Source organism: Chironomus tepperi, unplaced genomic scaffold, assembly GCF_022539635.2.
Source record: "Chironomus tepperi strain 1889 unplaced genomic scaffold, CSIRO-AGI_Ctep_v1 contig_163, whole genome shotgun sequence".
Taxonomy (NCBI): domain Eukaryota; kingdom Metazoa; phylum Arthropoda; class Insecta; order Diptera; family Chironomidae; genus Chironomus; species Chironomus tepperi.
Window position 1 is genome coordinate 2,075,109 of NW_027226285.1, and position 25,553 is coordinate 2,100,661.

General features: G+C 30.5%; 2 protein-coding genes across 4 annotated transcripts in view; both read left to right on the forward strand.

The window, feature by feature from the left end:
- The window catches only part of cher (filamin protein cher), a 35,696-nt gene extending 13,633 nt beyond the window's left edge, over window positions 1-22,063 (forward strand). For all 3 annotated transcript variants that reach the window (XM_070637568.1, XM_070637569.1, XM_070637570.1), the window contains 12 exons: window positions 4-210; window positions 280-412; window positions 6,686-6,841; window positions 6,903-7,131; window positions 18,604-18,744; window positions 18,803-18,972; window positions 19,032-19,157; window positions 19,216-19,329; window positions 19,401-20,109; window positions 20,169-20,693; window positions 20,756-21,313; window positions 21,377-22,063. In XM_070637568.1, coding sequence (XP_070493669.1) covers window positions 4-210; window positions 280-412; window positions 6,686-6,841; window positions 6,903-7,131; window positions 18,604-18,744; window positions 18,803-18,972; window positions 19,032-19,157; window positions 19,216-19,329; window positions 19,401-20,109; window positions 20,169-20,693; window positions 20,756-21,313; window positions 21,377-21,561 — 3,253 coding nt within the window. In that variant the 3' untranslated portion in view covers window positions 21,562-22,063. The remainder of the gene's footprint in view (window positions 1-3; window positions 211-279; window positions 413-6,685; window positions 6,842-6,902; window positions 7,132-18,603; window positions 18,745-18,802; window positions 18,973-19,031; window positions 19,158-19,215; window positions 19,330-19,400; window positions 20,110-20,168; window positions 20,694-20,755; window positions 21,314-21,376) is intronic.
- A 297-nt stretch (window positions 22,064-22,360) lies between these two features.
- On the forward strand, window positions 22,361-24,192 carry Vps24 (vacuolar protein sorting 24). Its single transcript, XM_070637619.1, has 3 exons — window positions 22,361-22,865; window positions 22,936-23,176; window positions 23,237-24,192. Exons 1-3 carry the CDS (start codon window positions 22,821-22,823, stop codon window positions 23,605-23,607), a joined length of 657 nt encoding a protein of 218 aa, XP_070493720.1. The 5' UTR covers window positions 22,361-22,820; the 3' UTR covers window positions 23,608-24,192.
- The last annotated feature ends 1,361 nt before the right edge of the window (window positions 24,193-25,553 follow it).

The following is a 25,553-nucleotide window of genomic DNA, read 5'->3' on the forward strand; positions in this document are numbered from 1 at the left end:
TAGTGTTTCCGTTTTGTACGCTGGTAAGGAAATTGAAGGTTCACCGTTTATTTTAGAATCAAATTCATCAGGAGATGCCAACAAATGCAAGTTTGTTAACAATGCTGCAGAAAAAGTTATTTTTGGCAAGAAAAATCGATTGACAGTCGACGCAAGAGAAGCAGGTGCAGGAAATGTCACTTGCAGAATCAATAAATCTTCTGACGGAAAGTAAGACTTTATAAATTGTAAAGAAGATTGCTAGAATTTTTATGCTAACCATTTTGTGTTTGTTTGCAGAGCAATTGATACAGAGATTGTCGAGAAAGACGGATTCTTCGATATTTTCTACATGCTCACAGAACCAGGCACATACGATGTTGATGTCAAGTTTGGAGGAAAGCAAGTTCCAAATGGCTTGATGCGAATGACGGTAAAATAATTTTTAAACTTTTTTAAAAGTCTTCGTTTATTACTATTATATTATCGACTGAAGAGTCATAACAAGTTGTTTTTTGGTCCCACGACGTCTCTAATATCTTCATTTTTCTCATGAAGTCGCATACCTCTTTATTTATTCTCGGTGTTGGTATATTTATTTAATTTATAAAAAATGTCATAAAAATGTTTTTCATCAAAAAAATTCATGAACTTTGTAATAAAAAAAATTAACGTTTCTACTGATTGGTGATGGTTGTTCTGAAATTCTTTTTGGAAAATATACACAAACACATATTTACACAAAATTATTTATTTATTCATATACACACACAAGATATGTTAAATGGTGAATGATAAAAAGGAAAATATTAAATATTTATTTTATTGCAATAAAACAGCCAATCTTGTTCGAACTTTATCTGCATGCGTGTGAAATTGTGGTAAATTTGCTATTATTTTTCGTGGCTTATTCTTTTTTAATGTTTTACTTAAATTAACATTTTTGTGTTTTTTATTTGTGCTCTACTAATAACTTAAAATCAGACATTAACATTCATCACCAAACTTAAATCATTTGTAGAAAAATTGATTTTCTTTTTGCAAAGTTTCATGCTTTTTTTAATCGGAAGCGCTTTTTGTGAAATTTTTAACGACTTTTGAAAAATGAAAATTTAAGTTTCAGCGAAGAAAAGATTTAAGCTCTGAAAGCATCTTCTTGCGGAAGGAAAAACAAGAAAAATTTTCTAGTTTTCCGATTTTCCGACACGTAGCGTCATCTTCCCGTGAAAAGTCACAAGCACGGTTTTGATTTCCCTCTCAAAAAAAAAAAAAAAAAAAACTGAAATGAAAATTGATCTCGAGGCAAAAATTGTGATCACTCAGTGAAGTATATTGTTGATTTTCACGAAGATCGGTTAGTTGGTTGTTTGCTTGTGACGAGAAGAAATCAATTTGGAAAATTTTCCTCTGGAAAATAGAAAAATATACTCTTTTATTCGCAAGTTTTAAGTGCTCTTTTAAGTATGTTTCTGATTATTTTAATGGGACTAATGGGCTTCTTATTATAAATAAGCAACAAGTGTTAATACTGTGATGAAAAGGATTAGCGAAATGATCAATCAATCAAAGTGCTAAAATTTTGAACAATTAGTCAAGTAATTGAGTGGAAAATTCAATTAGTGAGATATTCAACAATTGTGATTAATTCATTAGGAAATTCAATATGATTTTCTGGAATTTTTAATAGTCGATGCATTAATTAAAATTATTTTTTTGAAAAAATTCTACAAATTCATTGATCGTTAGTCATATTAAGCAATTCATACTCAATTCCACACTTCATTATTTATGAAATATCATTTCTTCCGAAGCAGCCAGTAGTAGTAGTAAGAGAAAAATCCTTAAAAAATGTCAATCTACCTTGAGTACATCGAGATAAATTTTTATAAAATTAGCTTATGCTTTCATGCTGAAATTTTCAGTGATGCGACGATGAAAAAAAAAAATATTTTTAAAAAGATTGTGGAAATGGAAATTGAAATATTGTTGCAGGAACATTTTCTCCTCGTCTTCTTATTCTTAAAATTAGTATTTTGTTAATTATTAATTAAAATCTTAATTAATAACGGATGATTGAAAGAAGTGAGCAATTAATTAAACAGGAAAGTTTTTTAAAAGAGGCATAAAAAGAAGATTTTCTCTTTGTGAAAAAGTCTTTGAAGGAAGTTAAGGAGCAAGACGGAAAATAAAACTTCCGTGAAGCTGATATAATTTTGCTACAATTTTCATGAATAATTAATGTAGAAATTCTTGCTATTTAAGATCGTGGAGATTCTATTGAATAATTTATTAAATGATAATTTTCATAATTAGACGTGGAATAGAATTACCTTACAATTAAGGATGAAATTGATATCCCACTATCTTTTTTATGTTCTGCCTTACCCTAACAGACAATTAGAATACTCAATTTTGTGAGCACGCTTCTTGTCTGTTCGGGTTATGGAATGCAAATTGAATAATTTCTTAACAAGAATTATCGCTAAAATTATCGTGTGGAAAAATCGACTCGATTCCATTTAAAATCTGATTCGATTTCGAGCTCCGTCTGAAGGATCTATATTCTTGAAACTATAAAAATATACAATTATACACATGATAAGCTATTATGAGATTGACTATTTATAGACGATTGAAATATTTATAAAATCAGATTATGAAAAAGGACATGCTACACCTTTCAAATCGATGTCTATCTTCTTACGTCAAATACCTTTTCCTAATTAATCATGCCATGTGGTCTAACTTGAAATGCCATACATGCGTGAAGTGTATAGTCCTAAATATTTTTTTATATTTCTACGTGCTCGTTTCCAACTTACCACATCATCATGGATATCGTAAAGATTTGAAATATCTTTCATCCAGTACAATCATATATTTTGACAGGGCCACTCTGAATGAAAATGTTTATTTTTGAAAATTTATGATCCGATGCTTTGGATGATGGAAGTGGTATGTGATGATATCACACCATATCTGTTGTTGACTTGCAAAGGGATACGGTTTCTCTTAATAGTCTTTATTGAACGTCATAATCTGGGTATAGAAAAGAGATATTGAGATTATTTATAAACAAATATCCGCTAATTTATCACCAATGCTATAATTTCATTTCATTTCATCTTGCAAGTCTATAACATTTTGATTAAAAGATATTAAATTAAGATGTAAAACATGCAGATATTTTCTCCAGATCCCTCGTTTTTATTCCTAATAAATTTTACGAAAAGCAAATTTATGAAATATAATTTCTTTAATAATATTCAAAAATTAAGAAACACACGATCATGATGAAAATTATGATTTATTAATCGTTGATGGTTAAATCGTCGGCAATATCGTCTTTTAAATATACATGACAAAATATGAATGAAATATTTTCATCACCGGAAAAAGTGAAACATTTAAATGTTACAAATTTTCGGAGTTTTCTTATTATTTTATTATTAATAATTTTCATTTTTCATTTTTTCTTTTGGAAACTCGATATACTTTTGGGATTAGAGGATGAACGAAAAGATTTAGAAAGTTTAATTCTTGTTCCTTTTCAACATCTAGTTATTATTATGAGTAATTGCTTGTTTGACACAACATACTATAATAATCAATAATTTTATAGTAATTGGACTCATTTGAATGTTATAAATTATATGACTTGAACAAAATTCTTGAGAATCATGTCCGAATGATTTGAACATGTGTTCAAATAAAATCGCTTAAGCTTCTGTAATAATATTTTGATAATTTCCGCTTGATTTGTTGGTCTAAGGCAGGAACATGTTGTCTTGTATCTATGCACGATTTAAAAGAGTTGGTTGATCTGAAAATGAGCTTTCTCTTTTTAGTCGATTTTGGATAGAGTATAGCATTCTTAGAATTGTTTCATTTGATCATGTGACAGACTCTGACGTAGAGAATGCTATAAAATTATTTCACAGATCTAAATACGTGACAAATCCACAACAGCTCATCTGGATTAAACTACAGAGCTTTTAAAAGGTGTTGAAAACTTCTCTAAAGAATTTAATATATTTGAAGTCTACTTTAATTAAATTATTATGTTTTAATTTATGAATTTGCATTCAAGCAGTAAGCTATACAACCTGGGATGAGACATTTTTTTACCCGCTTGATATAATTTTTCTGTTTTACATCATTTTGGAATTTTTATTGAAATTTTCTGTCATGTTTTTCTTTTTGCTCTTAAATCCCCCCTTTTCCTCACTTCAACATCGATCGCGTTAGATGAGAATTTCTCTATTTTCCTTCTGTACTCTGAAGGTATAAGAATTTAGATTGAAAAAAATTAACGCTACACTCATTTGAGTAGCTTATTAAATTGTGAAAATTACTTTTTTTATTAATGAAATTTCCTTTCTGTTCAAACAAATATATGTGAAGCGACTTGTTGAGTTTTGCTTTTGCTGAGAACAAAATTTATATATCAATTAAATAGAAAGAAAAACTACAGTTCCGAAGTGCTTAAGTGGATCCAAAAGAAAAAATTGAAATGATGAGAAAGCATAAAAGTGTTCATTATTAATTCAGTATGTCGTACATATCACACTTTATAGAGGAGCACAGAAATATGAGGCATATTTCTCGGTAGGGAATTATAATTTTAGATTGAAAAGAATTTTTCAACTCATTTCATTTCATTTTTTTTTTTTTCATTTTGATAAATTTTTCTCCTTCATTCGTAAAAAACTCCCAGATACAATTTAAGATGAATGATGTTTGTCATAAAATTTCGGAACATTAAGCATGAAATTTCAGTTGTAAGGCAATAAATATTGTAATAATATTTAATTCACATTTTCTTTCGCTTAGAATTTGAAAGGAATGATGAATATGAGTGTAAAATATTATTGAGGAAGTGCACTTTATGCACGCATTCGTTTACATCATTGCATTTGCAACTTGCATGCAACATTCGCATTTTTATATGCCTTTGATTTATTTTTATTAAAGCATCTACCCTGAGTCAAGTAATTTCTAGGAGTGGAACCTTTTCTTGCGTTTTAGTCCGTTATAGTCGACAGACGTGAATTATGCTTCCATAACTATGTCATCAAGCATTTAATTTAAAAATGACTCGGACAGAAGAAATTAATATTTGACTCTTTTTTAGAGTTAGAGCTCTAGACCTTCAGTTAATTATAAAATGCTGTAAAAATCCGTGATCGTAAAAATTCCAAACTTTTTTGATATTTCTCAATGATTCGCGTCCATGTGACTCACGATGGAAATTATTATAAAAATGACTTTGACAGCTAAAAGATTGAGAAGGAGTGATAAACAAAAGTATTTTTATTCTTCTTTCCATTTATACGTTTAGCGAAAAACATGTGAAAAATATAATAAAAGTTGAAAGAATTTTCCTAGCGCGAAGAATGGAAGCGACATATTTTTGACGATGTAAAATTTAGAGTGATTTTATAGCACACACATTTTCATCGTATGATTCATTTTTATATAAAATCTTGATGATTATAAGCACACAAATCATATTTTGTGGAAAATATGCCAAAATTATTGAGCCATTATTCATAATTTAAATTTGTTTGATCAACAAAATGCCTATAAGAATTTTTAAATGCTTATAAAATTCGCACGAGATTGATTTTTTCTTTAATAATCCGCAAACATCTTCTTTCATCTCGTTTACTTCTTTCTCCACATCCTAAGTGCTAATTATTATTAGCAAGGACCGATCTCGATGTTTTTGTTGATATCATTCCAAAATAGATTTATTATCATTATCTCACAAAATAAATAAAATAATTGGAATTTATGGAATTAATGGATCAACAACAATCCCTCAAATTATTATTGTAAAGGCATAAACTTATTTTTTATCACTAAAGTATATACGATAATTAATATCGTGGTTTTAAAAAATCGTGAAAATTTTTTTATGTGAGAAAAAAATATGAAACGAGAAAATCAGCACTAGAGTTGATTAATGGCTTAAATTGTGGATTAATTTGGCTACATTAAAAGGATTTATATGTGATTTTCTTCAAAAAAAATTATTAAATATATCATATGTGTTGCTATCTTGCTGTTTAAACGATTAGTGACTTGATTAAGGCGTATTTTTCAAGTAATCAGCTGTAATTACTTCAAACAGCTGCTAGACATAATTAATATGAAGTTTTTACAACGATGTAAGGTTCTGTTTACTATTGATGTAAGAGATAAATTACAATTAAACTGCAGGTAGTCACTTTTATCTCTATACCTTAGCTATGTCTTCTTTTTTCGTATATCTCAGATAAGCTATCATAAATCATTTGAATCTCAATAAAATCATACTCTTATGATGTGTGGAGTAAATTATTAGATACCAAAGATATCTCCTGTTCATCCTTTTCATCACACACTTAATTTTCGGTTTTTTTTTTCAATTTTCTTATATGCTTATATAAGCCTATACATTCGTGTATAGAAAAAACAAGGCCAACCTAGCTTGTTTTGAGATGTAGTATATAGACATTGTGAAAAAGATGTTAATAGTACAAATGATGAAAAGTTGATCATGATTGAATGTGATAAGGAAATTTAGAGTTCATGTTGGCGCAATATACGCAAATATCTACATGTATCACCGTAAACACGTGGTGTCGTCTAGTCTTATAACAAGATTTTACCTGCATACAGTTATTTCATATCAAAATCGTCTACTTTATTTCAATTATAGGCTGTAGAAAGTCTATCATCGAGTGAAGAGCTACAAGAAGTGACTGCCATCGAAAAGCATACAAAAGTCAGCTATACAAAGCAAGAGTACACTGAATCAACTGTAACAGAAACAAACAAATATACTCAAATCCAATCTTCATTAGATCAGTTCCTGGTGAGTAATAAGTGTGATGTTAGTGTGATTCCATATAATTTATATACAAATAAATTTGTAGGATACTGAAAGAGATCATACAAATCAGTATATAACATCAAACGGTGAAACAAAGAAAAACGGACACCATCATTATACAAACGGTAAACAAGAGGAAGAAGAGTTCAGACAAGAAGTTGTAGAGACTCTTCATAGTTCACATAAGGAAGAAGAACACAGTTTCCGCAGTTTCACGCTTGATAAACTTGTAATATCAAATTCAGTTAATTCCCTAACTCATAATATTGAAGGTAAGTCTTTAAACTATTTAAATTGAGCAAATTTTAAGTCTTTAGTACGTCAAAGATTATGCTTCGATTCGATACCGCACGTTTAATAGATTAATGTTGTGTGGAGATGTAAAATAATATTTTTTTAAAACTACAAAGTAAAAAGAGTCGGACAATTTAGTACATATATTTACTTTGAGACATTTTAAAGCTAGCTTGTCTTTCTGGCTAATTTTCTTTATGCCTTAAAAATATTTCATCCAAATCTCTTGTGTACAATAAGGGGAGAAATATGATGTTTCATATCTCGATAAAATATACGGTCATTAAATATGTTTAAACATTTTTTTTATTATTATCTGAGGGGATACTTAATTGCAATTCTGTGGTTAAAGAACATTCCATTTAGTTTGTTTTTTGTCTGCCTTAATCACCACTAGATTGATCGATATGAACATGATTGTGAAAACTGTAAATAATTGGGGCTTTTTGCTTATTAAATTATTATAGCGTTAAACTTAAAGCTACAGAGTACTCGATTAAAATTGGATTATTCCCGAAAATCTCAACGTTTAATTTTTGCATTATTAAATTGAAGTTTTTACGTGTGCAAAACAATTCAAAAATATAATTCTGACTTGAGTTATTCCTCATACCTTACTCTATTCTAAATAAAAGAGCATCCATTACTCGTGTCTTGAAAAAAGTAATTGGAGGCTTGTGCGAAATTGTTTAAATTATTAGCAGATGGTGAGCAATAATTTTAAATGTTTTTCGAGGATTGTAAAGAGGTAAAACATTTGTCATTAAACTAATGCTACATCGCAGTGTTCAGCGTTGGACATTAAACAATATGAGAAAATGATAATTAACAAAATATCATAAATGATGTTTCCACTTTTCAAATGCCTGTTATGCTCTTAATGAAATTGTTTTTGGGTAAAAATATCCGGATTATGTGGTATTAATAAGTTAATCTCCAACCGTACTTGATGAAAATTTATATACATTGCAATTTGCTTTATTGTAATAAAGCGTCATGTAAAAAGCTTGTCATTTTATGAAACACTGCCATGCATTTCACTAATAAGAATTTACACGTTCTGATTATTAACTTTATACGAATGCGACACGGAACGTGTGACTCCTTTTTCATTTCATTTTGTCACTTAATGAATATGACAGAACTTACACTTTCTTTTAATTCATCTCGTTCGTGTCGCGAGTCAGAAATTTATTGTTGAGTTTGAAAAGAATTAAAAATGCTTTTGTCATGTTAAAAGAAAAGCTTTTAACGATTATGTAGATTTCAAAGCTTTTAGTATCATGGAGTGTTGATTATTTTCCATTTGTTTGCTGTCTACTGCTGTATTTAATCATAAATTTAGTAATTATTCTCCTTTAAAAATTTAAATATTTTGCGAATAATTCATAATGGGCTTTATTTGCATACTAATTTTGGAAGTATGTCTACCTGAACAACTTTTTGTTTCTTTAAATATCAATCTTGAGTTCTTCGTTTTTTTGAGTGTTTAAATCCTTTTCATCAATTAGCATTTCATTATTTTGAATTGAATTGCTTCTCTCAGTTCTTCAAAATACGACTCAAAACGATATGAAAGGAAAGCCCTTCTTTAAGTGAACGACATTTTAATTAAAATGTACAATTTCTTTTACATAGAAAAAGTTATTCCTTTACCTAAAAACTCTTTATAATCAAGATTTTCTTTTAAAAAGGAGCAAACATGTTGCAGACAATTGTCAAAAAAATTATCTCCTTTATAGTATCATTAGCCTTTTTATTTCTCTTTCTCAAACTTTTCTTGCTTCCAGCTATAATTTTATAATACTTTTTTTTCAACTAGATATAAACCGAATATGTATGAGAAAACTTCATATACATTCTTTAAAGAAACTTTTTGTTCGACTTTTTTGCTTCCTGGTTTTTATAACCTGGTTCTGCTAACATCTTGATATGAGAGGATACACATAAAATAAGAGATAAAAATGTAAATGTAGAAGGATGAAATTTTTTGACTAAATAATTTAAAATTAAATTCTTTTTTTTTTGACTCTCTCTTGCAACTTATCCATGCTGATGAATGTTTTTGAAAAAATGGAATTTCCAAAGCGGAATATTTTTATACAGATTCCATTCAGTCTACAAAAGCATACCAGCAGTTCCAAACTTGCATTCATGTTCATTGAATTTAAAGAATAACAAAGATATTAAAATTACAAAAAAATCCGCACATATTTCAGTTCATATGTATGCATGAGATTAAAAAATTACATATAAAGTAACATTCGGATAATGACTATGAATGCGGATTTCTTTTTTTCACTGAAACATTCACGAAAACCACATGAAATGAGAAACATCAAAAAGCTGCTTTTTTATTCATATTGAAAAACTTTTTTTTCATGTCCGGGAGAGTTTAATTTTAATACCAATTTTTCCTCCATTAGCGAAATTAATTTCATCACATGCAATAACATTACTGTGAATTGCTTAATGGATGAGTAAATTGAAAACACTTACTGAATTTCCATTTTGGTCACAGATTTTTTTTATTTTACCCAAAAAAAAGTTGTTCCTGTGGTTTTAAATATTTTTGTTGCAAGGCCAATTCGGACTAGTCCACAAATGATGAGAATAAGCCGTGCTTTAAGTACTCGTTCTCCATTGAATATAGGGCATCATACATTAACAGAAATTTTCATGAATATTATGCAAAATTTTTGTTGAATTAAATTAAAATTGTTAAATGCTGTAGGAAATAATAATTTTTAATAATCCATAATGAGCATAGTGATGCGTAAACATTAAAAAATTAATTTATGAGAACTTAAAAAAGTTCTAAAAATCATCACTAAATGACTTGATTTTAAAAGAGAAATTTTATATCCCAACAAGACACACTTCTTCCCATACATGTGTAGAGTTAAAAAGTAATTTGTACTAAGTCATAGATTCAGCGGAATGACATAAACGATACTTCTTAAATATGTTCATTTTGCAGCACCTGTCGCTTTAATTTCCCTTCTGTACATCTTTTTTCACCATTTTAAAATATGAGAGATTGAAAACTTTCTGCTTCATATATATATATATATATATATTACATAGTACTAAAAAGAAGAGACACAAACATAAAAGCTTGGTGCTTGCTTTTTCTAAAATTAAAAATCAAGAAGAATATAATTGAATTAAAGAGAATACATAATAACCTAAATGACTAGTAGTTTATGAGTTTAGTAGTTTTCCTGTGAAAATGTGTTGGTGGTTAATATTTCCCCTTTTCTGGATTAATCCATTGAATTCGATTTACTTTTCAATTAAAACGATGACCTACAGGGAACTTCAAATTTAATTAAAACATAGCTTAATTAGATTTCGTTTGTGCTAATTAAAGTGCTTTTTTTATTTTTCTATCCCATCTAATGTAAAAAAAACTCTTCTTTTTATGCTGCTTTATAATGAGATTGATTGCCTTTTTGTTGCTGTTACTGCTGCTTTTTTTGTATTATCACGTTTCTGCTGTGCAAATAATTTGCGGCAAAAGGATGAGAGATAAAAATAAAATTTTTGCTTTTAAGCAATACATGGAATTAAAACGCGGGAAGATTAATGAGATGCTTTATAAGAAGCTTAACACATTGAAGTTAAAGAATGATTTACATGTGATGAAATGTTTAAAGATTTTTATTTAATTTCTCTGGGAATTCTTAATGTCAAGTGTAGGATTTTAAAGATTTCTGTCTTTAATGCTTGAGGCTGTTCTTATCACTGATCTTCCTCATTTCCTTTAAAATATAATTCCATTTGATTCCTCATCATTACCTTGCAAATGGAAAATTTTCACTTTTTCACCATTTTTTTTGGCTATAAAAAAGAATAAGAAGTAAAATACCGAAAATGCTCCATGAGAAAATTAAATTTCCAGTCAGATTAACATAGTGAAAAAAATATTCATTTTTTATCCTATATCATTACGCTTTTATATTTCATTTTTCAGTTAGCGACAACTTGTAGTCATGAAAACGAGGAAGAAGGAAAAATGTACATTCGATGTAAGGAAGTGTGAAAATGTTATGAAATTTGTCATTTTTTTCCTCCCTCTTCTGTTCAATGCCTAGCGAGAAATGTCTACGATAATCTTCTTTTCACGCAATATGTATATGTATGTACAAAAGTATCGCGGCATGAAGCAGCTTTATTGCGAGGGAATGCATAGTGAAAAGACTTTCATTCTTCTGCTTCCAATCTTTTTTTCTCTTCCTAACATTTTTCTTTCATAAAAAATGCTATTATATGCCATATGCTCGTGATGACATAAGCAATGCGTCAACTGGCTGGATTTTAAGAAGTGAAATATTTTGATAAGAATAAAACTCTTAAAGTTAGTTAGCAGCTTTTAATGCTATAGAACATTTTATTGTTGTGCTAAATCTTGCTGCGTTTGTTCATAACATTGATAACACAATACTTGCTGTGTATAGCGCAACATGAAATTAATCCTTTTTTGATAACACTGAGTAATATATTTATATGATCTTAGTATCCACAAAACGGCACAAAGCCAAGCGTTGATTGAAGGATACAGTAATCTTTTAACAAAGACTATTTCATATTCACAAAGTAAGGCTCAATGAACCAAATTAACTTTCTGAGAATTAAATTTTCTAGAGCCGGAATCGTAACTAGACGTAACAATCCCTACGGTAGAATTTAAAATTAACTGGATCTCTCAATTTTGAGGGTCATGTTTTTCTCTATCTACATGTTAAATCCTGTTGAAAAGCAATGAGCGTGAATGATTAAAACAAGGAAAAGCTATAAATTCAGTCACGAAGAAAGGAAGTAATATCAAGGAAGGAAACGAGTAGTTTTTAAGAAATTCTGGTTGGAATCAGTATGTTTTCGTAGATTCTCTTTCTAGAATTTATTATTAACTACAACTGTCTAGATCTTATCAATTTACGATACCGAATTATTTACTTACTTTGCTGGTCGTACAGTTCAATTGCGATCCTTGACCTCCCTTACGATACCGAAGTATTTGAACCATTTCAGTTAAGCTTATTATAACTTTAAAAATTCATCTCTTTCTAGTAAATCTTAAAATATTAAATTTTAAGCAATTTTCTTCTTTAAAAAAAATTCGTCCAACTGTCGCCTTTTTACTATTGCCAACATCACGAACAGATTAAATGACGTCAAATCCAGTCGCATTTGAAAGAGAGATGAAAATGTAGAAATAAAATATGAAAATTCCTCGTTCCATATGAATGGCATTTCATGAATGTTAGATGATGCTATTAGTCAAGACTGAAAAGAAAAATGAGGAATTGAAAAGAAAATTTGACCAGAAAATAATGAATATGAGATGGATTTCTTTATTATCCATGAGATCAGTGAACTTGACAATCAAAATCTTTGTGGATTTAGCGACCACACATAAAGACAATTAATTTTGTGCTGTAAAATGTCTAAACGAGCCACTTTCGACCTAGAATTTCATATTTTATGCTGTTTCTCATTCATAAAATATTTTATCTTCTCGTTCCTTCAACAAATAAATAAAATGTGATGAGAAAAAATTTATTTTCCAAAATTTTAAAAAAATTATTTTTCACTTTTTCATGCTACCCATCTGTGCTGACTCGATAAAAAATCTCCTTTCTAAAGCGATTCATAAATTTTCCCAACAAATTTTTTTGTTGATTGTTTGACTTCTTCACATCGTCTTGTCTTGTTAAAACAACTAGAAAAAGTTTTCATATTTTTATTCCTATGAATCAACTTGATTGGTATGAAAGGAAGGCTAACATGATGTACGATGGATACTCATGGGAAATGTTTATATTTTATGGTTGAAAACTATAAATTGTCTCAATCTTTTAAAATATTTTTTTTTATTCCTTCCTCCACTCGTCAAAAAAATAAAATGTGGAAAATATCTTGTAGCTTGTAGTCAAGCTCTCGTACAACATAATCTTGATGGTGTGTGACACTATAAACACAAAAAATTAGCAGCAAACTATTTTTATAATTATATCAATTTTTCACTTCATGGCTGAACGATGATGCTTCATAACTTTAACACACGTGTTGATAATATTATTATATGGTGAAGACTATGAAGCAATTTAGTTATAAAAGGAAGCGATAACAACTTAGACTGCGATAAATAATATAAATTATCTTTTTAACAGTTTTGTTCAAACTTTGTTCTGTCAAAATTTATTACAAATGAACCGTATGCCGTGTGTGGTTTCGGTCGAGGCATACCACCAACATATGCCGTGGCGTAAAAAAGTTGGGACAACACTGTTGTAGCTTAGCCCCAACCAAATGGTAGCCTGAATTAGAAATTCTCAAAATATTCGGTGACTTCACGAATGATAGAAAAAGCTGAAAAGCATCTTCTCACAGAAAAAGTGAGGAAAGCTAGGAAATTAAAAAATGTTTAATAGCTCCATTTTACAATTCTATCTTCATAATTAAGACGGAAGATGTACTAATTAAAATCATAATGAATGTAACTAAAAATATTAATTTTAGCCATTAATTTTGTAATGCAATACATCGTAGTATCCAGTATATCCTAAGCAAATTCATTTATAATTAGATTTTTACTTCGTGCCACAATGCTGCCGCATAGTGACTAACTAAATTAGAGGGAAAAATCTGCAATTGTGTTTGTAAAAAAATGGCAGGCATGAGTGAGTGAATGGGAAAGTGCAACTTCCGGTTCAGTGACATTACACAATTTTAATTTATCCCGCACACACAACAAAAATAACCGCATATAACATTATGTATGCTCTAATTCATTTCGAAACCGCAATAAGCATCATATGACTGAATATCCTATAGTAGTTTCATGCCGTCCTCTCTTGTTGTATCAATTCATGTCATGTGAAATGTGGAAAAAGGAAAGAAATTGGATGTTTTTTCATTCTCTACATGCATGAAAAAAAAGTTGGACGTTCTGGCTGGAAAAATCTTCGGAACATTGAAAATAAATATTTTTGTGTAGTTCGACATTCCAGAGTTGTGTATGTTGTACGTTACTGTCTGTCGCATCTTATGTTCAATTTATTATTCTACAGACGATCCATTACAACACATTCATACATTTATCTATTCCTGTTTTCATCTTTAATTTCTTGTTATATGCTCGAGTGCTTAATAAATAGCGGAAAAATTCGTGTATACATGAAATATGAAATGTTTGGAATTCAATAAATTATTTTTTCATGATCATCTTATGACTGCTTCTTATATTTCTTTCATGTACATGCTTATGTATTTCTTTTTCTATAGACACACATAAGATTTTTCTCCAAATAATTACTACATGACACATTGGAAAATTAGAGATTATGTATACGATGAATATTAAATGCGATGGAAATACTTTCTTAAGCTATTTGCTCACAACATGTGAAGTTTGTGATGTCTTGATAAATCGTATACAGGTGGCTCTTACAGGAGTTTTCGATTAATTTGTTGCTTCTTCTGGAAAATATTATTCAAACTTAATTTGTAGATTATTTAAGTCGCCAAGCATTTCCTGAGATAGCAACCAATTTTCTTCTTGACTCATAGTCACACAATTTTATGGTAGGTGATGTAAAAACGGCCATTAACCCTCAATTATAAATCAAATGTTTAGTGAGAATTAAATTGATGAAAAATGTTATCATCAATCCTGATGAATGATTTCGATTTCGTCCAAATGATGGACATGATGACTTTTATTGCCTTCCTTCTTCTTTCAACTAAGTTTATTAACTTCATCTCATAGATATTTGAATGAAATATTCAGAACATTCACTTTGTGGAAAATATTTTTATATTTTTCTGATTTCTCTCGTGCTGACAGGCTAGCTGTTATGCTGATCATGGCTTTTTAAATATTTCATTGCCCCCATGAAATTTTAAAAATTCTCTTGTTGATTCCAATGACATTTATTGTTTGAGAATTTTTCTTTCGCCAGATTGAATTGCTTTTTAAAAGCACAGCTTAGAATCGTAAAAATATTTGTTGACCGCTCAGTTCTTTTATCTTCTTCATTGCTATTTCAAAACGAGCAGATTGGTTGAAAAATTTCATTATTTTGCAAGTACAGCTGTTGTCATTTTTTCTAAACATCATATCCGAATATTTTTCTCATTGCTGTATATTTTCTGTGCTGCCAAAACATTCATTTATTTTTTCCGAATTTTATATTTTCTCTTCACATTTTTTAGCTGGATCGTGATGTATTTGTGGATGGATGTGCTTATTACTTGATTCGATTATGATGATCTTTAAGATTTTTTTTTTCATTTAGTCGCTTTTTAAAATATTTTTCGCTATTGCTTACAAACTGATGTATATGTTAAGATTATAAAGTATATAGGAGGAACCGAACCGAATATGCTAGTAGGGGAGGCAGGAGTTAAATGTGGAATCAATAGAATCTGATCTCATTTGAAAACGTTTCGTGTCACTCACAGATCGTTCATGGTGTAGAGCGGTTGTGTCAGTCGCGTGCTTATTGTGGAACAAAATAGTGCATTAGGGATATCCAAAAAGTTTTACATTTCCTTAAAAAGAATATGAAAAGTGTATAAAGTTGAGGATATTGAAAGTTAATTTGGTTGTATGAAGGCTTTTGGATTCAGATTAAAAAAAAAATAATATTAATTTGTGTGCTGCAAAGGAACAAATGGCTTTTTAATTAAATTAATTAGCAAAAGCTGTTTCAAGAAATTATAATTTAATATCTTAATGTTGACCTAAAACTTTACTTTTTTGTTTTTAACGAGTGAAAAAGAATTTTACATAAAACAAAACTTCAATTAAACCAAATTTACCTCTGCTAAGTTATGTGGTTTGATGCGGACGATTCATATTATATAGAACCACCAATTGAAGCAACCTGGGAGGAATTTAATTCATTTCATAAGGAAATATTTCGTTCATTAACATTTTCTGAATTTGATCAGGAAGAAAAAGCAAGTTACTTCTATTTAGAACAGGATGTTCCAACTTATGGTGGTGCAATTGAACTCGACTTTGTACCATTAAATTTCATATCAAGTCTTTTCTTACATACTCATAAAGGTAACAGTTTGATTTATTGTTCGTGAAATATTTTCCCAACTATTATTGCCAGAGCTCGAAATTGACTTGGATATTGTGTGGGGAAATTTACTCGACTAGAGTCCCATCCCTCTATGAAGTCCTTAGATTCGAGTAGTCTTTTCCATACAAAATCCAAGTCGATATCAAGTTCTGTTTTATTTTACAAAAATTTCATGCATAGTTCTGCATATTTATGATATATGAATTTCTCACTATTCTCTATCGCGATAGAACAAATGGTAAAAAGAAAATTGAAATGAAATGTTTCAGGAACAAGTTAGTTTATGGATGAATTCAAATGGAATGTGTGATGGATGGTGGATACAAAATTTTAAGTGTCATACATTTTCTGATTTATTATACAAAATAAATTGAATATTTTGGAAGATGCTGGTTGCTACTCAAAATATATATGTAGAGCTTAATCCGTAGGGATGGGAAAAAGTGCCATGAAATATGGAAGATTCCATGCATGGCTTAAAAATGTGCTAATATGAAAATTAATTTATTGGTCATACATTTAATAAATCATGATATGAATTTAGTTATGGGGTAGTTCAAAAATTACTTCAATGAATGCAGGATTGCATCCCTTAAATAATCTTTTCCCAAATGATTGCTTGACGTCATAAGTACACAAGCCCATTTATGTTGCGAGATATTTCTATCTTGTACTATGAATAAGCGAAAAAAGGAGAACAGCAATAAATTATCACATCCTTATACGGTTGTACGAAAAACTTTAATATTTTCACACTTCCTTTGTTCTTCTTTTGTTATGTAACAACGCGATTTACTCGAATAACGCAACGTTATCCGCAACATATGGGCCATCAACTTTTATCAAAATCAGCAACATTTTCACAATTAAATGAATAAGAAAATAAATAACTGCGCATGATACTTGCCACAATAAAAATATTTTTTCTCTTAATTGTTAATAGTATAATGTGAAAATTTTACAACCGCAGATATCTGCTCATTAAATGGAATGGGAGAAAAAAAGGAAAGCAAAGAATTAATAGTACGTACATTTTTGTTATTGTAAGCGAGAAATTTAATGATTGTGAACGGATAATAATTTGCTTCATTTGCTTCAATTTTCAGTTACAAGCATGAAGCTTTATGGGTCAATTATATCACTACTGATTTATACTTGAATTAAGTTATTAAATTGTTCAGTCCTATAGGATAAAAGCTCAGTATTCAATGGCTAATGACAATTTTTGAGTATATGTCATTTACGGACTATCCCTCAAAATGTGACAGTCATTTTTTCTTTGAAAAGAAATTTTCCTAAACGCATTATTTAGAAAGTCATTAAATCCATTAATGATACAGGCTACAGAAATTGTTTTATATATCATAAAAATCCACATCCGTTTGAACTAGTTTTAATGATTTTTGTTCTCCTTTTTCTTTGTTCACAAATATAATTAATTTTTTTCACATGATTTGAAGTAAATCGATTGTAAAAAAGTATTTCTGCTGATGTTTGAGGTTCTGTATGAAGTCAATCTTTTGGGATGAATTAAATTTGTTTGAGTCAAAAATATTGTCGGCACATCATAAGTTATCTAATTACAAAATTATTATATTTATTACGACTTGATCGTGAATGAGCGAAGAAAATAAAATTATTAAATCACATCCTGACCGACTGTACATGTGTTAAATATTCAAACAAGTCTCCAATGAATGGCGTATCATAAGCAATAAATTATATCAATTACAAAATATACAATTTGCTCTTCGCACCTACTGAATACTGGATAAAAAATTCGTTCATTTCGTCTCTCATCCAATCAACATTCTTGGTATTACTTCCTTTTTCTTCTCTCTGTCTCTTTATCGCTGCAATTTTTCCACAGAGGAAAATTAATTCTTTTCGTGACTATTAAAAGTTGTAAAATTAATGTTTATGATCTGTCTTTCTGGGTTCTCACTGCTCGCGTACTTTTTTCTTTTATTAAAAAGATTGTGGTTAGTGACATTGCTGGCTGCTACGGGATGCTTCACGACAAAAGGAAGGAAAAGTGTTTCAATTAAATGAAAATTATTGTACAAAATGAAATAAATATTTTTAATGGGAAAAATAATAAACGTTTTGGGAAATGAAGACGCTTTGTAATCTCGTGGCTTAATTAATTCCTAACTGTTACTATGTGAAAGGAAGCGGGAGCAATGAAAATGCAAATTAATTTTTTAAAAATCTCCTTTTTATGGTTTTCGAATCTAATATTCATTTCGACAAATGGTGATGACTTATTATTATGAGAAGATTTGCTCAATATCCTTCATCATATTAATTAAGAATGTCATAATTAAATGATTATTATTATTCTTTCAGCTGACGTTACAATGCCTAGTGGAAATATTGATAAACCAACAATTGAAGATAATCGCGATGGAACAGTATCCATTCGTTATGATCCACGCGAGGAGGGTGCTCACGAACTAACTCTTAAGTATAACGGTGAAAATGTTCAAGGTAATTTCACTTACGTGCCTGTTCAGGAGAAACTTCATTAATATATTTTTATCCACAGGTTCACCATTCAAATTTTACGTTGATTCCATTTCATCTGGTTTTGTCACTGCTTACGGACCTGGATTAACTCATGGCGTTACTGGCGAATCTGTATTCTTTACAATCTCAACAAAGGGAGCAGGCGCTGGAGGTCTTTCAATGGCAGTCGAGGGACCAAGCAAAGCTGAGGTACAAAAATTACTTCAAACCTAGATTTTCAAGACTTAATATTTTAATTAATTATATAGATAAGCTACAAGGACAACAAGGATGGAACTGTATCAGTTAGTTACTTACCAACAGCACCAGGAGAATATAAAATTTCTGTCCGTTTTGGTGACAAGAACATTAAAGGTTCTCCATTCTTTGCTAAGGTAATTAAGATCCGAAACATTTATCAATAGAAGATTTTAATGGAATTAAATTGTATAGATTACTGGCGAAGGACGTAAACGTAATCAAATTTCAGTCGGATCATGCTCGGAAGTAACTTTCCCTGGCAAAATTTCTGATAATGATCTTCGTTCTCTTAATGCTTCCATTCAGGTAAATAATGAGCGGTTAATAGCTTTTAAGAAGAGATTATCATAAATTTATTTTAAAATTTTCACACACAGTCACCATCAGGCTTGGAAGAACCTTGCTTCTTGAAACGTATGCCATCAGGAAACATTGGCATTTCATTTACACCACGTGAAGCAGGCGAACATATTGTGTCTGTTAAGCGTATGGGAAAGCACATTAATAATTCTCCATTTAAAGTTAATGTAGCTGAACGAGAAGTCGGTGATGCGAAAAAAGTTAAAGTATCAGGCGCAGCATTAGAAGAGGGTGTAACGCATGCAGAGAACTTCTTTACTGTTGATACACGCAATGCTGGTTATGGTGGATTGTCATTGTCAATTGAAGGACCAAGTAAAGCTGAAATTGTTTGTCAAGACAAGGAAGATGGAACTTTAAATATCTCCTACAAACCAACTGAACCTGGTTATTATGTTGTCAATTTGAAATTCGCTGATCATCATGTCGAAGGATCTCCATTTACCGTTAAAGTTGGTGGAGATGGAACTAATAGAAAGCGAGAAAAGATTCAACGTCAACGTGAAGCAGTTCCAGTTACAGAAGTTGGAAGTCAGTGCAGATTGTCATTTAAATTGCCCGGAATCACATCATTTGATTTATCGGCTCAAGTCACATCTCCTGGCAATGTAACGGAAGATGCTGAAATGCAAGAAATTGAGGATGGATTGTATTCAGTCTTCTTCGTCCCGAAAGAATTGGGAATTCATACAGTATCAGTTCGTTACAAGGAAATGCATATTCCAGGTAAGATTTTCAGTTTTGAATATTTCAAACTAAATCATTGATCATGACTGTCTATATAGGCTCGCCTTTCCAATTTACCGTCGGTCCTCTCCGTGACACTGGTTCTCATTTGGTCAAAGCTGGTGGACCTGGCTTAGATCATGGTGAAGTTGGTGAAAAGAATGAATTCAATGTTTGGACCCGTGAAGCTGGCGGTGGAACTTTAGCAATTTCTGTTGAGGGACCAAGTAAAGCTGAAATTGATTTTAGAGATCGTAAAGATGGATCATGTGATGTATCATATGTTGTCTCTGAACTTGGTGATTATCGTGTCGGAATTAAGTTTAATGATCGTCATATACCTGACTCACCATTTAAAGTCTACATTCAACCGTCGATGATTGAAGCACACAAATTAGAAGTTGCACAATTTCCAGACGGTCCAGTTCAACCTGATAAACCAGCTCAATTTATTGTCCGTAAGAATGGTGCTCAAGGTGCCTTAGATGCAAAGGTCGTTGCACCATCAAACACAGAAGATGACTGCTTTATTCAATTAATGGATCCTGACAATTATTCAGTTCGTTTCTATCCACGCGAAAATGGTAATTTATTAACTTTCCTGATTTTATGTAATTGATCTTAATTGAGGTAATTAATGTCACAGGTATTCATGCAATCCATACAAAGTTCAACGGCGTTCACATTCCTGGCTCGCCGTTCCGTATTAAGGTAGGAAAAGATGATGCAGATCCAGCAGCCGTTCATGCAAGCGGTGATGGTTTGCACGAAGGTAAAACTGGTCAAAAGGGAGTTTTTATTATCGATACATGCAATGCTGGATGTGGTTTGTTGTCAGTAACAATGGATGGTCCATCAAAAGTATCAATGGATTGTACTGAAATCGAAGAAGGATACAAAGTTCGTTATACGCCATTACTTCCAGGAGATTATTATTGCACTATCAAATATAATCATTGTCATATTGTTGGATCTCCATATAAAATTGTTGTTGGCGGTGATCAACTTGCTGATGGCGGTGGACAAGAAACAACAACTGTAAATGTTGATACAGTCGTTAAATTTGCTAAAACTGGAAAGAGCACTGGTCCATTTGTGCCTGTTTTTAATTCGGATGCCAATAAAGTTCAAGCTAAAGGTTTAGCACTTAAAAAAGCCTACATAGGAAAACAAAACAATTTTACTGTTAATTGTAGTAATGCTGGTAAGTTCATCGTCATTATGTCATGTAATAATAACTATATTAATGTAATTATTTTGTCCACAGGAAACAATATACTTTATGTAGGAATGTACGGACCTAAAGGACCATGCGAGGAATGTTATATCAAGCATACAGGTCGTAACAATTACAGCATCAATTATGTAGTACGTGAAAAAGGCGAATACGTTTTGATGGTTAAATGGGGAGAAGAACATGTTCCAGGCAGTCCATATCGAGTTGAATGTTAAACGATGAAGATGGAATAAATGTTAGCAGATTAGTCATCAGTTATTAAGACAATTAAATTTCTTTTTTATTGAATTAAATATGAAGAACAGATCTGATGTGAGAGACATTGTTTATCCTCATCCTATGGTGTTCTATAAATTTGCATGAGAGAACTTTTTATTAATTTTTGAACTTCGTTATCAGTTGCATTGTATTTTATCTCTTCATTATTATCATTATTAGTAAGCGAAAATTGAATAAGTTTTAAACTATGAAGTTATGCGTCATTGAGTTTTTATCCCATTCTCCACTTTTATTATATAAAAATTTTATGCCATATGATTAAAGCGAACATATAATGTATGTATTCAATTCTATTTTTCCTTAATTAATTATCAATACATTTTATTGTGTTTTTATTACCTTTAGTTATTCATTCATATTTTTTTTTGAAATCATGTATTTTTTTGAAAAAGAGAAAAATCTTGAAAAAAAATTGCAATAAAATTGTACAAAAATTAATGTTTCTTTGATATTCTTCGAGATTTCAGGACATGCTGTCGATTAATTTAACGGTCATTTTTCAAATTTTCCACGTGTGAATGTCGAAAATTTAAATTTAAAAATATTGTTAACTAGTAATCTCTGATTGTCAAAAACAATATTTAATTCCCTAAATTTCACCATAAATGACAAGAGTATGAAAGCAAGGAAATACAGAGCAGTCGCATGCTTGAAAGTATGTAAAAGCATGCCAATTGCATGAAATACAAAATTGCTGCGTTGCCAAATTCATCATTTCAGTTGTTTTCCCCTCGATTGCAAAAGTTTGTTTATATTTTGGATTCACTTAAATTAATTAAATTTTAAGCGTTTCTGGCTTAGTAATTAAAGTGTTTGAGGCAAAAATAAATAGAACATCCTAAAATATAGTGAATCTGCTCGATGATTTAAACAAAATCAATTTGTTATTGCAGAAAAATATAAAATTGATACAATTCGTCGGAATTATTCGTTAATTACAAATTACTTAATTCTTTAGTGATTTTAACACTTGCATAGATTGAAATTGGAGTAAAAAGGTCTTTATGTGAAGATTGCTTCTGGAATCAAATACAATCACGTTGAAAAAGTGGTGAAAATACATCAAACTTAAAATAGCTGGATGACTCATATTTAATTGAGAAACAAGAAAACAAACAGCAGAGGAACTAAATTTTTTTACACTATTCTTTTAATTTATTGAGTGCTCTAAAAAAAGAATTGATTGCAATACAAAATGGGATTATTTGGGCAGAGTAAACAGAAAAATCCAACTGAAATGGTATGTAATTATACGAAAATCATTAAGTTACAAGAAAATGTATTACTCAATGTGTATAAATTATGATTAGGTAAAAGAGTGGAACGCGAAATTACGCAAAGAGGGCTACGCGCTCGACCGACAGATAAGATCTATTAAACGCGAAGAAGATAAAATTAAGAAATCGCTTAAAGAGGCTGCTAAGAAAAACGATAAGCAAGTATGTACAATTCTAGCGAAGGAAGTTGTGAGATCCAGAAAGGCTGTAAATAGAATTTATGCTAGTAAAGCAACACTCAGCTCTGTTCAACTACAAATGGCACAGCAGTTAGGTTTGTTGAGCATCTTAACTGAGGCATGACTTTTTAATTACTTTATTTTTTCATAAATAGCTACAATAAAGGTTTCTGGATCGCTTCAAAAGTCAACAGAAGTTATGGCTGCAATGCAGAAACTTGTTCGATTGCCTGAAATTGCTGATACAATGCGAGATATGTCAAGAGAAATGACAAAAGCCGGCATTCTTGAGGAAATGATTGAGGAAACAATGGAGTCGCTGGAAGATTCAGAGGAAATTGAGGAAGAAGCTCAAGGTGAAGTCGATAAAGTTCTATGGGAACTAACAGATGGTAAATTAGGAGAAGCTCCATCTGTTCCATCAACAACACCTGCAGAAGCCTCAACAAGTAGAGTTGCACATGAAGAAGATGAGGAAGAAGATTTAGAGGACATGAAAACTAGGCTTGAAGCCTTAAGATCATAAATGAGTCATTAACTTATACGTTCATAACTATATAATACATAAAATTACCCAACTGTCTAATAGATTTTTTTATTGCGTCACGTTTTTGGAATGAAATCAAACTCACCTGTCGTGTGAATGGAAAGGAAATGCATTGTACGCAAACTGTGCTTCATTTTCATTAACTTTACATAAAAATTGACCTTGTATGCCTAACGAGCAAGAATTATTTTCTTAAAACTCATAAAACTTTCTTTAAGTGGCTTGAAAATTTTTGATACATACATTCAATATTAATGTACTGTAGCCGTACATATACACTTTATGTACATTATGAAATATTAAAATTACAAAAAAACTCAAAAATGAATTTATATTTTATTAATAATATCCTTTTTATTCACATACATACATAGATGATATGACATGAATAATTAACAAATTATCCCTTTAATCCAATAATTTATAAATCAAGCAACACGAAACTATTGAGAGCATAGAACTTAAGATTCTATATATTTATTTTTATGATGATGTCAAAAAAGTGATTAAAAATTTTAAATATTATTTTTTGTGCTTAAAAATAAAGTATTAAAAGCTACATCATGTAAATGCTGTTAATTAAGGTTTAGTACTCTTTATTGCTAATTGCTTTATACTTCACTAAGTTACATCTACACTAAATGCTTGAAGTTTTAGAGTTATGAAATGTGATACCCCGAAGGAAGCTGCAGCAATTAGGTTGCGAAAATTGAACGTTTATATCTTTTGATTACGTATATCTGATGCATTTTTACCTATATCTCCTGATGCTTCACTCTGCTGATTGCTTTTGCTTCCGATCATTGCTGAAAAAAAATTCAAAAATGATTAATGGAAGCAACGAGGCAACGAAAACATCCAAAAATGCAATCATCTGATAAGAGAGTGAGAAAAAAATCGATGAACGCTGTGAAAATTAATTTAATAGGATGCTCTAAATTGACGAATATCGTGCTGTTTTGCGCTATTTTTTTTTTTTTTGATACACAGCTTCCAATTTTCATAAATCAAAAGAGAGAAAAAAAATTAAATGTCATCGAAATTCCTATTAATTTTTCATTAATTTTCAACAATATTATTAGATGTTGACACATACAATTTAAATTTATTTCCCATCCAGGCATTGCATTATGCAAAATAATATCAATTTGGAACTACAATTGTTTATTTATTATTATCATTTTCAGTACAAAAATTAGCAAAAGAAAAGCAGTAGCGCAGTGGCGAAGTGACGCGTTGACTAGACGTCAGTCTGCTGAACGACCCTAAACGGCACCACGTTAGTTCCTGTCATTTGAATGCTTCCCAATGTATATTATAAGTAAAATCAGTTTCAACTATAAAACACACACGGAAGCATCCGAATGATAGGATCGAACTCGTGTCGTTAGGGTCGGTTGGCCGACATGGTCTAGTCTCTCCGCCACTACGCCACTACGCCACTGCTGTTCTTTGCTTACGTTTTGGAAGAAAATCCATTTAAATTGAATTTTATTGTAAATTGACCATAGATTTTTCAAATTTTTTTTGTCCGTTACAGACATTGCATTATGCAAAATAATATTATTTGGAACTACCTACAATTGTTTATTTATTATTATCATTTTCAGTACAAAAAATAGCAAAAGAAAAGCAGTAGCGCAGTGACGAAGTGACGAGTTGACTAGACGTCAGTCTGCTGAACGACCCTAAACGGCACCACGTTAGTTCCTGTCATTTGAATGCTCCCCAATGTATATTATAAGTAAAATCAGTTTCAACTATAAAACACACACGGAAGCATCCGAATGATAGGATCGAACTTGTGCCGTTAGGGTCGGTTGGCCGACATGGTCTAGTCTCTCCGCCACTACGCCACTACGCCACTGCTGTTCTTTGCTTACGTTTTGGAAGAAAAGCCATTTAAATTAAATTTTATTGTATAT

What these genes read in the sequence shown, in the direction of transcription:
- Vps24 (XM_070637619.1), top strand. Translation starts at nt 22,821, where the DNA reads ATGGGATTATTTGGGCAGAGTAAACAGAAAAATCCAACTGAAATG. An exon ending in AGAAAAATCCAACTGAAATG is followed by an intron (nt 22,866 to 22,935) that starts GTATGTAATTAT and finishes AATTATGATTAG; the next exon opens with GTAAAAGAGTGGAACGCGAA. An exon ending in ACAAATGGCACAGCAGTTAG is followed by an intron (nt 23,177 to 23,236) that starts GTTTGTTGAGCA and finishes TTTCATAAATAG; the next exon opens with CTACAATAAAGGTTTCTGGA.